At 40.2% G+C, this 14,264-nt stretch overlaps 1 protein-coding gene across 2 annotated transcripts in view; it reads right to left on the bottom strand.

The window, feature by feature from the left end:
* NUP107 (nucleoporin 107) overlaps window positions 1-7,378 on the bottom strand; it is a 28,672-nt gene extending 21,294 nt beyond the window's left edge. Inside the window, exons 1-4 of one of the 2 annotated variants that reach the window (XM_075708008.1) lie at window positions 7,295-7,378; window positions 2,855-2,970; window positions 746-881; window positions 119-222 (exon numbers count right to left, since the gene is read on the bottom strand). In XM_075708008.1, the coding sequence (XP_075564123.1) occupies window positions 119-222; window positions 746-881; window positions 2,855-2,970; window positions 7,295-7,352 (414 nt within the window). In that variant the 5' untranslated portion in view covers window positions 7,353-7,378. The remainder of the gene's footprint in view (window positions 1-118; window positions 223-745; window positions 882-2,854; window positions 2,971-7,294) is intronic. The other variant, XM_075708017.1, reaches the window with a different exon arrangement.
* Window positions 7,379-14,264: the final 6,886 nt, after the last annotated feature.

The following is a 14,264-nucleotide window of genomic DNA, read 5'->3' as shown; positions in this document are numbered from 1 at the left end:
GAAGAATGAAATTATCTATGTTAAGCACTGTGATTTCTCAGCTTAAAGAAAAAAGGCAATCCTACTTAGGGAAGGGACTGTAAAATAAAGTAAATGGAAAACCAAGCAAACTACTTACCTGACTGTTACAAATACTTTCATACTCATCCACAAGATCAAAAATGGTAGTTGACGTATGCTTCAGGAAGGAATGCAGAAAATCTGAGTACATGCTCATAGTAGCTAGAACAGATTTAAGAAGAAACAGACATATTAGTCAGACACAACTTAGTAAAAAAAAAAAAGCTAGAAAATTGATGACAAGGCATCTCGTCTTTTGTAACTCTAAACAAGGACAATGATATGAACTATTTATAACCCTTAAAGTCAGAAGAACTTACCAGTTAAGATAGTAAGATACACAGAATCTACAAGGTAAGTCAAATAATTATAAAACTTTTGCTGTAAGCATGTCAGCTGAGAAAATTTTAACAACAAACTCATTTGTGTATCTCCACAAAACTAATCCAGTTTGCGTCTTACATCACCAGAGGTTCCCATTTGTGCCATCAGGTTCCACAGAAGACACAAACTCTCAAAACTCCAGTAACTGGAAGAGATAACTTTCTGAACTTTTTAAACTAGACTGTTTTTGACAAAGAAATATCTCAGCAAAATAATACAGAAAAAAAAAAAGAACATATATATTCATATCCCACAAATAAAAAGTGTAGTCAGTTATTATGAAAACTTCAGATTGTCTCACCAGCTTCCCCAGGATCATCCTCACGCAACAGTACAGCGCTCATAGTGACATCTTCCGTCATATTGGACATGTCTAGATTTACAAACATTCCTGTCTGCTGAGGTGAGAGTGCCATTGTCCAGCTACTTTCATCCAACTAAAAGCATAAAAAGAACATAAGGAAAATAAATAGCAATCTCAGACTATTATAAGCCTAGTTCCAAGTTTTTTTCATTCTATATAAGTGGTATAAACAGAGCAATTCTAAAAATTAATAGTGAAATAACTGCCTTTAGATAAAGTGCAACTATGCCTTTAACAAACAGCCCTGAAAAGACAAATTTTAATCTGGAAAAAGGAAATTATCAATTTTTTTTTTCCAGGAAATAACTGAAGTAGAAGCTTATCTAATAAGACCTACTTTAAAATACCACGTATCACTTTTCATTTTAAAATGAATAAATCACTCTAAACTTTCATATTCCATTATGCTAAATGTTTACTTAGTACTTTGTTGTTCAAAGTAAAAAATGACAGAATAATACTAAGCTGTAAAGCAGCTGCGAAAAGGTAAGCAAAATAGTTAAAATTTGAATCAGAACCATTTACCACAGTCTTTCAACCTTCTTGGTGAATTGCTCGAAACCATTTAATTGAATGAAGCAATACATGTTTAAAATAATAGCAAGTATCAGAGTATTAAAAGGGGGAAATATAAACATATCTATACTTTTTGGGGGGTGTTTCAGGGGAGGTATTTGATAACATATCTGACGTCAGAGCCGCAAAATGGCCAAAACAGAAGATAAGACTGTACATATACTGCACTGACAGGACAGCTTCCTATAGCTGTTTCCATGAGAGCAATTGCTTTCTCAGCAGTAATTAATGTTATACAAAGACCTAGAGATGTGCCACCGGTTGATTCTTTTTCCAGACTCTTAAAATGGTCCTACCCAAACAGTGGTGGATGAACGGGGAACCAGATGACATTGCTGTAGCAGTCACTTAAGCACATCCAAAAACTGTGGGCATACACCTGGTATTCTTCCTTTTATTCCCCAGTTTCTACCCACAGTATTCCTCTTGCCTGATTTCTGTCATTATTGCCCTCTAGCCAACCAGAACAGAATGCTATAGCACTCTGACTGCAGAGTAAAAATAACAAGAAACGCAGTTCCAACAAAATCGTATAAGGTCTCTGTGGGAAATACAAAAAGGGCTGATGAGTGTTCTTATCTACCAGCAAGTAAATTTCCACCAGACATAATTTTAAGTCCTTTCCCCATCACTCTCCTGTGAAAGCCTTTGTCTAGTCCCAAGCTTCCCCCCTGCTAATCTAAACTGGATTCAAGTCAGAGCACTAAATGCTAACCTAAAGTGTACTCGACTCACAAAACACTAGTTACAGAATGACAAGAGGCTCTGAATCAGAGGAAAAGTGCCACTGCTAAGAGCTGTATACATGTTGATCAACTAGGCCCCAGAACCTGATAATTTAAACAAATGGGCTGTAACAAACTATAGAAAAAAACAGAAGGGAGAATTAATTAAAATGCACATACAGAAAGACATCTTAACTTGGTTTGAGTTAATTCAAAAATAAACAGAGATAAAATACTTTGGACATCCTTACTGATAACTTTTCTAATCAGTGTTTTTCCAAAGACATTACAGTAGAAGATAATTAACGTCATCTGAAAAGTCATCAGAAGAGCTTGTTCTTTGAAGTCCAAACTTTAATATCCAAGTGAAGCCTAATACTGAAGAGTGACAAGATAAAAAAAATTCTGAAGGTTTAACTTGCTGACATAGAACAATTGTCTTTGAAGAATTTGTAAACAAGCAAAGTCAAGATTTTTGTAGTCACAATCTGATGTTATAAGGACTAGCTTAACACACATGGTGTATTTAGCAAGTCCTTAAACCCCTCTATTATTCCTCACTGCATTATCTCAGAGAACACTGCAGCAATAAATAATACTATTAGCAAGGAGCAGCAGTAGTAATAGCAAGCTTGTACCATCCACCATTTGTCCTTGGTGCAAACAACACTGAAACACTGTAAATTTGTAGTTTCTTATAAGTTTCACAGGAACAAAAGAGGAAAAGTTGCTCTAACCATCTTACCATTGACAGATTGCTGAAAAGTCCAGGAGTTGGTAGAATCAGAGGAGATTTTCCTCCTGTTCCCAGGATGGCAGACATGTCTGATGGCTTCATGGAGCTTCGATTTAGTGCAGTAACTGAAAGAGAGAGAAACTTGTCTGAGAAGTAGTAGTATTTAAGGCCACTATGCTCTACCAAGGAGCTCCAAAGCAAATCTTATAATGGAGATTGAAATATTTATGAAATCCTGCTCAGTCACACAAGAAACAGACAAACCAACCTGATAGAGAAGTAACTTGCTTCCTGTCCATCTTCATTTTCCTTCCATCAGAAGGCTTGTACCAAACCCACAAATGCCAATTATAAAAGGAAAAACAAGTCTTACGCCCAACAACACTTAGAAATAAGGAGGTTAATTATCAGTAATGGAACTTAATAATCTACACATCTAGTTATGCTAGGGTTATACAAACAGGCTGTTAACCCAAGTCTGGAGCATACTCAAGCCCTAGTTTTCCAAGTAGGGCATGTATAAACATGTATCTATTATCATTTCACTTCTTCCTCAAGTGCAGCAGCATTCCAGACAGAAGTCTGAAGCCAGGTTGAATACGAGTGTATATATGCACCGCATGTGTGACGCACCTTCAGTTACTAAAGAGTTCATTGGTACGCCCACACCATGAGCATAAATAGCAATAAATCTCCAGTCACTCCTTGGAAATTGGTCTCCAAACCTTTAAAGCAAAAGGCAACAAATCTTCTCTACCAAGCACTACATCTGCTCCAGATACTCCTGCACATCAGTGCAGTGGCTAGTGTTCCCAGGAATATCTGACCTATGTTAAAAACGAAGACACTGCTTTGCAAGATGATAAATGTCCCATCCTATGACAACAGGGTGCTCCACCACAACAGACCTTCCTATAGCCCAAAGACCACAGAATCTGCACCAAGACAGTAGCTGCTTGGGTCCTCTTATCAACGACAAACAGCCTGGAAAGTCATCTAAAAACATTAGTTGCATCAACACAGAGACAGCCAAATCAGGAGCTGCATCAACAGCTGCAAAGAGGGAATGACACATAGTCCCAAAGTTTTGTTAGCAAATTTGGAGACAGAAGTGCCTGTACAGCCCTCAGCAGCAGTTCTTGATACCAAGATAGCTTCAGTTAGCATCAAGATCATTACTATTTCCTTTTGGACTTGAGGACTGCTGGAATCAGAGGCATCAAAGATGCCTGCAACAGCATATACAACCACAAAATAAAGAGCATGTCCAGGGTCTCCATCAGACTCATCCTGAACATTGCAAGACCGTATCTCATCAGATCTCTGACACCCTCAAATTGTAAGGGGGCAAGGTCATCGCAGACAGGTACAGGGACCCTAGAAGGCTTCATATCAATAGGCAGATTTGGTTTTCCATGCATCGGTTTCACACAGATCTAGAAAGTTGAAGAACCAAAGGTTTTTGTCCCGGGGTTTATGTCCTTATATTAGTACATACCTTGAATTACCACAAATACCTTTTCCCTAAACTCTTGAGACATGAAAGTCAGGCATACTGGAGATCAAAGATACAAATCAATTCTCAATCTGCAGAACTAGAATTATGGCTACTAACATTAACTGTCTGACTCTGAACTTGCAGATCAAAGCGTTTAAACTGTTAATGGGTCATCAATCTCCTCTCCTCCATGGTACCAGAAAATAATCACTATAAACCCCCCTACCCATATGACACAACACATTCAAGGGTTAGGTATTTACAGGGTGGCAAAAAAGAATTATATTGAATAATCCTCAAATACAGTTCCTAATACACCCAAATCTACAATTAGGAGCAACTGACTCAAAGAAAGCAAAAAAAACTTGTCCCCATGAGGGGAGATAATGGATGCACTTCACAAGAACACTTTAAATGTTCCACTGTAGGAATGAGACTGTACAACGGGAACAGAAACAGGAGTGAAAATGTCGATACTCTGTTTGTTGCAGAATCGTCAGTTTGAAAGAGAAGTAGCTCTAGCCTGCGTAGCAGATGACATTTGTGACTCTTAGAAAATCCGTATGGTGCAGCAGCAAAGGTAAAACAGAAAAAAGCCAGGATGCCAAGGAGAAATGCAGGGTTGTAATGAAGAAGCACAGAAGTCTTTAGATTAAATAGTGCAGGAATGTCAAACAGCAAACCTTTTGTAAGGACTGCCTGTCTGCTTGTAATGCTGTTTGAAGAAAGTTTATCACAAATCATAGCCACACATGTGAATAATTGTCCGCTGTGTTTACAGAAGTTTGCAGAAAGAATCATTATTCAAAAGGCAGAAAGTCTCCTTCTGAAGTCTGTTAAAAAATAGATGGTAGGTTTACAGAGCATATGCTGTCTAGCAACATCTCCCGATGTAACATCTCTATGATGACCAGCCATACAAATGAACAGAACAGCTCAACATTAAACCTTCTTGATCAGAGTATTTTGCATCTGCAATCTCTACTTTCACCTGACATCAACTCTATGTATTTTTGGGGGGCAGCTGCTGCACAAGCAAACTGTACACTACCTCTTACTGAAATTCTGTACTGTTGAACTTTCTGAAAATAGATAAACCAGAAACTTCATAGTGACAAAATCATGGCAAACTCTTAGATCAACGTGCTAACTGAAATGAAGATCTTAATGGTCAAGATGGTATACGCATGTCCTAATTTGAAGATAAAAGTGGAAAAAGAGCTACTTGATTTTGAAGTGCTCTCTGACCATCACAGTATGACACACAATGCTTCTCTCTTATAACAACTAACACATCACCCATCTCCAGGCGGTCCTGAAAGGAGGATGTGGAGCAGCAGAAGCATCCTCTCGGAGCTTGCTGGAAAACACACTGGCTACATGATGACAAAAAAGAGGAATCCCTTAGAAATGCCTGAATGATGACAAAATAAAGACAACAGGAAGAGACTGTGACAAGGAAAAGGGAGGTAAGCCCTGGTGATGACATGGAAATGTGAGGAATGGGCATGTTTCTTTATTTCAGCCACAACTAGCGAGGGAGGCTTTAAGAGGATTACAGACCTTTTCACAGTATGTTTAGCGTCAAGTCAACACTAAACACAACTTGCAGTTTCACTGCGAGAGCTGTCAATGATGACACACAAGTAGCTCAGGCTTGAGAAGAAGGCTGATGCTAACAGCATTTATCTTTGCTGCTGGCTGACAAAAGAAGCCACTAGATACTACACTAAATGAGAACAAGCAGGGGCTACACAGAACTTGCTACGAACCCCGAGAAATCACGAAGAATCAGTCTCTCTGGAACCTGCTATCTTTGCACTAGTGCCAGTTTGGGAATAAGCCCCAACACACTCCTAGTATGGGTCAGCTGATGCAAAACACAGGGGCTGGGAGTAGGAGGTTTCAGGGCAACCTGACCTTGTGTGGTTCCACAGCCTTTCCGTGAGGTGTACTGTCTAATTTCTTGTCCTGCTAGTGGAGAGGGAAATCATTTACTGATGCAACCAATAAATACACCTGGTAGAAAGGTCAGCAACAGAATTAACCGGCCACAAAAACAAGGATGGAAAAATACCTGAAGAGAAGTTACATGACAGACAATCTGGAAGAATTAAAAGCTACTGCAAAACCAAAAGAAGGCTGAGAAAAAGAAGGAAACACAACAAACTAGACTGCTGACTAGTAAGGCAAGAATCAGTTTCAATGTGGTACTTGAGAGAAACTGCAGTGATACTGGACATACTCTTGTGCCAAAGAAAATGAAGCTCAAACACCCTCTAAAAACTGAAAGGCAAAAATCCATTGGCATTCAGCAATACCATAAATATATAACATATGAACATATATGTTGACTGCTACTAGGGTTTTTTTTCCATATTCATAAATGTGTTTAACTTCAGAATCACAGAATCACCATGTAGTTGAGGTTGGAAGGAACCCCTGGAGATCATCTGCTCTGACCCCCCTGCCCAAAGCAGTGTCAACTAGAAAAGTTGCTCAGGACCTTGTCCAGTCAGCTTTGGTGATCTCCAAGGATGGAGACTCCACAGACTGTCTAGGCAACCAGTTCTAGCGTTCAATCACCCTTACAGTAAAAAAGTTATTTCTTATGTTTAAACAGAATTCCCTGTATATCCTGTTGTGCCTACTGCCTCTTGTCTTTTCACTGGGCACCACAAGAGCCTGGCTGTCTTTTTACTCCCTCTCATCAGGTATTTATATACATTGGCAGGATCCCCCCAAGCCTTGTCTTTCCTAGGCTAAACAATCCCAGCTCTTCTCAGCCTCTCCTCATATGTCAGATGCTCCAATCCCCTAATCAACTTTGGGGCCCTCCACTGGACCCACTACAGGGCATCCATGTCTTTCTCCTTATGAATTGTTATCAATTATGAAGTCCAAGCATATTGTTCCTTTACGTAAATACTAAAGAAAGAAAGTAGTCTTACCTGGCTGGCGAAGCAGTGAATTAGGAGTTCGGGATATCAACTGGCCTCTGGGTGTCATGTTTCCGATATTGTCATCCAGGGATGTAAGAACTGATTAATAAACAAGTTAAGAAACACTCTCCTAAACATGCTTTTTGGCTCTATTCAAAATGATTGTGAATACTTGGAAAGGAAAAATATTTTGCTGTAGCTCAAATATTATGAAGATTACACATCCTTCTTTCAGACTAAAGCAGAATGTCCCATTCATAAGCCTGAGTTACGTCACAAAATGTTTCACCAGAAGCTTAAAAGCTGGAGGGCTAAAAGGGACACTGCAAAGCAAAGTTCAGAAACCTGAGCATGACAGGTCTGGGACTCTCACTCCTCATAACTGTTCAGATCAAAGAGAAAACTTTTGCCCCGTGAGGAGCTGCTTTATGCTACATAAACCATAACAAGAAAATCTGACACTGAATGCATTTTAAAAAAAGTTCTCTCTCTCTCGGTTCCAGGATGCTGATGACTTTAACAAAAAGTCTCTGTTGCTCTACTTTGCTTCTTCCTGTGAGCAACTAGGTCCAGTGCTCTAGGTATGGTTCACTAAGAAGTAGTTGTGTAAAAGTTTCAGTATCCTATGTTGTGTCAGTGTCCAAGAACATCATGATTCTTAGGAACAATACAACCAGGGCCAATGTCTCACTAGTTTTATTCTGCTTGCAAAAAACAGAACAACGAGCAAATGTACTGGATTCCTTTGCCATCACAACCAGAAAAATACCATATATTAGTTGTCAAATTACACGGTATTTTCTTCTTATTGTAAATAAGTGGGGGGAAAAATTCTGTGGAAATTTAAATCTATGTCTGTGCACTCCTCTTGCTATTACTGTGGATGGAAAACTAAGATATGCTAAATAATCACAATACTCTGATAACACAATACATGCAAAAAAGCATAAACCCATAAAATCAAGATATAATGGAGTAAAGAAAACTTCATTTTTTCAAAAACTCAGGGATGGAGTCAGCTGTGGCTCACATACTTCTCTGGGCTGACATCAGCCTGAGTTCATAAGCCCACAAAAAACTGTAAAACACCACGCTACACAAGTGTGATGGCACAAGTTTAGGAAATAGGCAGTGCAACATCCCTGCAATCATATTTAACCCACAACCAAAATAATCTACATACAGTCAAGAATTCACTATGCAAGCATTTTGACAATATCTTACTTTCCCTGAAGTCTAGTGAATGATCTTCTGAGCCATCACTACAACGGCTTTGACATGGCTTGAGACTACAATGGGGGAAAAGGAGGAAAGAGGGAAAATTCCATTCAGAGGAAATACTATTCTGTGAAAAGGCAAATAATTGCATCTTTTGGCTTATCCCCAAGTTCTTCTGCAAAGGCCAAGTAATGTACCATGTTGCTGAGAATGCAGTATTTTTCTAAATTAAACTCATCCAGATTTCCTAGTCACACTTTCAGTCAGTCATTAATATCCCTCCCTACTAGTTTTTAGATATTGCAATCATAGTTTTGTTTTTGAACTCTTCTCCTTCTTAAAGCATGAAAAGACCACACAGAAAAGACACTATAGAAGGCGAAAATGAGACAGTTCAATACCAAAATTCTGCAGAATACCTCACAAATCAGATAATAATTTCACATTATATTCATACAGTCCTCGCTTTAACTAGGTATAAAACAAAGAGTAACTTGCTGTATATTTGAAAACCATTCTCAACGTGCTTCAAATCAAAGCAGTGGTAAAAATACACATACCTTCTGAACACAGCAAGCAAGGATTAAAGAGAAGATAAAAAGTCTTTACAGAAAAAGGATACTAGAAACTCTTTTCTGAGAGCTTTGCTTCCGTCCAGGTCTGGCCACCTCTGCATCACGAGGGGATGACACATCTCCAAAACCATTTCTAGAGAACAGCAACATAGACACAAAGTAAGCAAATGAATCCAAGCAGAACATACAACAAGATTTTTTTTGTTGCTTCAAGTAACTTCACAATTGGGAAACTTAAAGCTTAAGTCATCTCCAATTCTAGCACTGATGTCCAGTTTCATCTACAGAATATCTAGTATTGCTCATCAGCTCGGGAAAATGAGTTCGTCTGAAAACCCACACTTTGTTCCTCCTACACCACAACAGACACTTTCTTATTTAAAAAAAAAAAAGCTAGTAAGACATGCAACAGTATGAAACTCAATTTTGAACTGAGAAATTCAGTTGAAAGAATGACACTATTTGTTTTCTTTAGATACAGAAAATCACGGCAGATCAAGGAAGTTCACGTGTCTTGCAGGAGTGGGAAAAAATCGTTAACAACGGCTAAACTGCAAAGAAGAAGCTACAGGTGGCCTGTGAGGGCCACAGCTGAGACTGCCCAAGCAGGCCTGCCTGCAGAGCGCCCTGCAAAGGCCCGGCTCAACGATTCCTGCGTAATTAACAACCCCCTTTTAATCCACAGATATATTCCAGCAGAAACCAAACAGATTTAAAGCTCTGGGGTGACATAAAAGCCTTGGGTACCCCCCAGAAGCTGCTCCCGCTGTGCTGCCGTTTCCAGCCCGCACTGCCAGCGCCCCGCTCCCCGCCGCCGTGTCACACCACCACACCACACCCGCCCGGGGGGCCGCGCTCCCCGGGGCGCCCCGCCGGCACCGGCCGCCCCCCACCTCTCCATGGCGGCCTCCGGCCCGCCGCAGCCCGGGCTCGAGCGTTCCCGCCTCCGCCAGCGCCGGCCCGCGGCCCGGAAGGAGAAGGGAGAACTTCCGCCCGCGAGGCGGGGCCGCCGCACTGCGCATGCGCCGCCCCGGCCCGCCGGCGACGGGCACCCAGCGCCGCCGGCAGCCCGGCCCCGGGGCAGGGGATGGGCACCGGGCACCGACCCCGCCGGTAACCCGGCCCCGGGGAAGGACGGCCGGGGAGCGACCGTGCTGGGTGGAGGGCAGCCGAGCCCCGTCAGGGAGCCGTGGTGCTGAGGGGGGTGAGGGCCTGCCCTGAGCTGCGCGCCCGGCAGGCAGCGGCCACCGGGCAAAGGCTGCTCTCTGTCTGTCAGACACCCCGGATTAAGCTACAAAGCTTAAAAAAAAAAAAAAAAAAAAAAGTAGTTTAAATGCTTCAAATGCTGTTGAAGTTATCTCATTCCACAGAAGAACTAACCCAATGCTCAAAACATTTTCTTACACATTCGGCTGGAGCAGCGTGCCTCCCCGCCTTTGCTTCATCAAGGTGAGGCTGTTTCCACCAGTTTGCAAACTCGTGTTTCTTCCTTTCCCATTTCTCCCGGTGTAACTCAGACTACCGGCACCAAGAGGTAACGTAGTAACCACCGCGCAGGTGACCCAGCCCTTAATCTCCCTGGGCAAACTAACCAAGGTAGGGAACTACCTCTCCATCTCCAAAATGGATTTTTCACACTTTTTAACTACAGAAAAATACTACACTATCGAACGACTACTACTGACAGTAGTTCCTTTACTTGTGCTGTAGTACAATGGAAGCTGTCTAAACTGCATTTTTAGTGTAGACAGGCAAGTTCTGAAAAACACAGGTACTCAGGTGTGTTTTCAGGCTACAGCTACAAGGGGGTACTTTGAGCAAATTGGGCATTTGAATTCCTCATACAGAAGGATGCATCTGAAAACAGCTGCAAAAGGTAGCAGAATTACAAGACATCGTCTGAAGTCCCATAGCTTAAGATGCTGATGAAATGCCACGGCACCCAACCTTGGTGGCTCTTTGAAGCTGCTGGAGAGCCCACCCTCAGGCGACTTCACACAAAGAGGAAAGCTGAGAACCCTGATGAAGGTGAGATATGGAAGAACACAAGTAAGCAAAAGACCCTTAGAGAGTAGATTAGTCACTCAGGAAATGTAGTTTTGGATTTTAAAAAAGAAAAAGTTGTCCTTCTATCATGTAGACTATCACGAAAGCAGAAGTGAAGGCAACAACATTATGGCAGAAAACTAGAAGAACGTTAAAGGAACTAATACTCTAATTCAGTAATACATATTTAATAGAATTTCCCTCTCAACACTTCCTCACAAAACAGCGTAGCATTATTTTCTCTGTAGTGCAGTGCGAAGTTCAGAGTAATGCACGAATTAGTATCCAATTCAATTCTTTGCCAACAGCTCAAGCTCTCAGGCTAGCCCTATCTCAGGGCAGAAAAATATAAACAAATGGGAAATGTAATGATGTCAGAGAAAATGCTTCCTTTGTGTGTTGCCTCAAGCTTATTCAAAGCAGTGACAGATGAGAACAAAGCAAAAGAAATAAGGCTGAAGAGAAATTAGGAGGGCAGCATGCATGCTTAAGAAAAAAACAAAACAAAACACAAACCTCTAAAAGAATATAAAAGATTTGGGGCCCTTGAGAGAACTTGTCATAGTATATACAGCTTCTTTAAGTGCAAGCTGGGGAAGCACCTTAGAGGCCTCAAGTTGGCTCCAGTAAGGGGGCACGGGGGAGGAACAGGGCAAAAACCTGGAGCTGTGTTTTCAGGCAGTATTTTTTGACTAGCGTCCCACTTCCTATTTATCTAACGAGAGGGAAAGAGGGGGAAAAAAAAAGGAGAAAAAACTGAAAGTCTCATGCAAGCATCTTACACTTCTAAGAAGCAGAAGGGAATGCAAATTATATATATATAAAAAGGACTCTGAATTTAAATTTATGATTAAAAATGATAAATCTATCTTAAGTTTCACGTATTTGCATCAGCACTGATCCTAACTGCAGCCATGCTGTCAGAGCATCACAAGGGGTTGTAATGCTCCACACTTAGAGGCAGGACAAGCAAAGCCAACTCAGCAGCTAGCACAACTAACAGAAACATGGCATGTTTATCGCCAAAGATTCCTCTGCTCCCTATGAGCTTTCTGTGAAGTTAGCAGGGTTTACAGGATGTACTACATTAAAGTTCAGGATATGCTAGATTAAAATTAAACACGTAAACTAACTCAAAACTCCAATTACCCTTTAGAAAACATGTTTTAATATAGACAGCTCACAAATCAATTGGCCTAATGCATTGCTAAACTGCATACATGGCATCTACATATACAAAACTGTAGGCTTAATTCAGAACTATCAAAAGCAAGAGCATGACGAAGTTCTTGTGCAATGTGTGACAGCAGCACAACTGCATTCAATACAAAGAAAAGTGTGGAATCTACGCTATACCTTGCCTTTTTGCAAGAGAAGGAAGAAAGCTCATGTTTTAGCCCATCTTTTCTTAGTTGAAACACATTCCCAGAAGTGTGTAATTTTTCACTTTTTAAAATTTAAATCTAAGGATTTTTTTTTTAAACCAATCTCAAGAATTTACCTAAAGTGTTTATGTGGTTGCTTAGTATTAAAATACCTATGTTGACTCTCAAATCAATGTTTGCTGGCGGTCCTACCCTGAACAAATTGATTCCCATGGCTACTCCTAGTGAGGAAGCTCAGCTAAAACCCCTTTTTTATTAAAAAGGAAAGAGAGACAAATTTGTAACTGTCATTTTATTTGTGTTTGGAAATCATGACAGTAGTGCCAAGGGTCTTTGATGTATTGGGCGTGTTACAAGCAGTAAACCCAGTTCATGAGAGCTGGGATTTCACATGTAGATTTTTGTACTTAGTACAGGAGTGGAGTTACTGACTCCTCCCTGCTTAGATTTAGAAGTGTAAGGTAAAAATGCTGCATAGTATGAACAGGTAAAGTATACTGACCAAAGAAGGAACTAACTTCTACTATAATTTCACTCAGTATCCAAGATTGCAGAAATGCACCCTCCCCCCAGGTTTATCGTAGCCAAAAGACATTACATAGATTAATTAGAAATTACAATGTCTTTCAAATGAAGTACTTCACCCCAGCCACAACCTCAAAGAAGACAAAATTTAAAAAAATCCTGGTGGCAGTGAACTTTCTCAAAACAATGAAGCTGTAAAGCTTATTGTTTGGCTGAACTAGTATTTCTTGAGGCTAAAGTGAGTACAGTGGAATTATGAAGACGTTCCTTTTTCCATTCACAAATCTCTCCCTAAAGAACATGTCATTGAAAACAGGAAGCCACCCTCTGTTTAATGATTCAGAATTCTGAAAATAAATGGGTTTGGAGGGTATTTAAAAAAAAAAACAACAAACAAAACAAAACCCCAAAAAGCCCAAACACAGAAAAAAGAAAAAAAAGAAGCAAAATCCACATTATCTGTTGTTTGAAGCCCAGATACCGCAACACTGAGAACAAAATCAAGACTACAAAACAACTTTGCTTATAGTTCTGCACTAAGAAGGTAAAGTTTGCAACAAATGTAAGTATCATTCCAGAGTTTTACTTTATAGAACAGAAAATTTAAATTAGGTTTTAAGAATCTTCAAGTTGTTCATAAACCTTCTAAAGAAAAGCATAAGATGCTTGAAACTCAGAAATAAGAACCTAATTTGATTAAGAGCTCTGCTTCTCTAATGGTACCTTAGAGAACTACATACAACTGCGTTTTGTTACATATTTGAGGAACTTTTTCCTTGCTTTTATTCTCCTCCCCATACGGAGGCAAAATAAAAGCTATAAATTGAAGTATAGCCAAATGCTGTTGGGACAGCAGTTTAAAATTGGACAAAAAGCTTTCTGTCTACGCTGATGCTTGGCTGCATCTTCATATTACAATTCAAAAAGTGCTACAGGCAGCTGTATAGAGATTACTATTTTTGACCATTCGCATCTAGAAATAACTTTCTATCGTCAGTATGTCTAAACTGAAGTCTATCTAGAACTCGTCCAAGTATTGTGGCAAAATTTCTCCCCCTCTAAGTTATTCCCTAAACTGGGAAAGATGAAAAAACTTCAGAAAAAACCTATCAAGTTTGATTCATCCACAGTTTGTTTAACATTTTAAAAGAAGAAAATCCTCATCTTTAGTGTTCACCCATGAGGAAACAGCAATCTAATTACACCAGAAAAGGAGAAAAACACACAGTT

The sequence above is a fragment of the Pelecanus crispus genome, chromosome 1 (assembly GCF_030463565.1).
Source record: "Pelecanus crispus isolate bPelCri1 chromosome 1, bPelCri1.pri, whole genome shotgun sequence".
Lineage (NCBI taxonomy): Eukaryota > Metazoa > Chordata > Aves > Pelecaniformes > Pelecanidae > Pelecanus > Pelecanus crispus.
The sequence above is the reverse complement of the archived record's forward strand: the minus strand, read 5'-3'. Positions and strand labels throughout refer to the sequence as shown.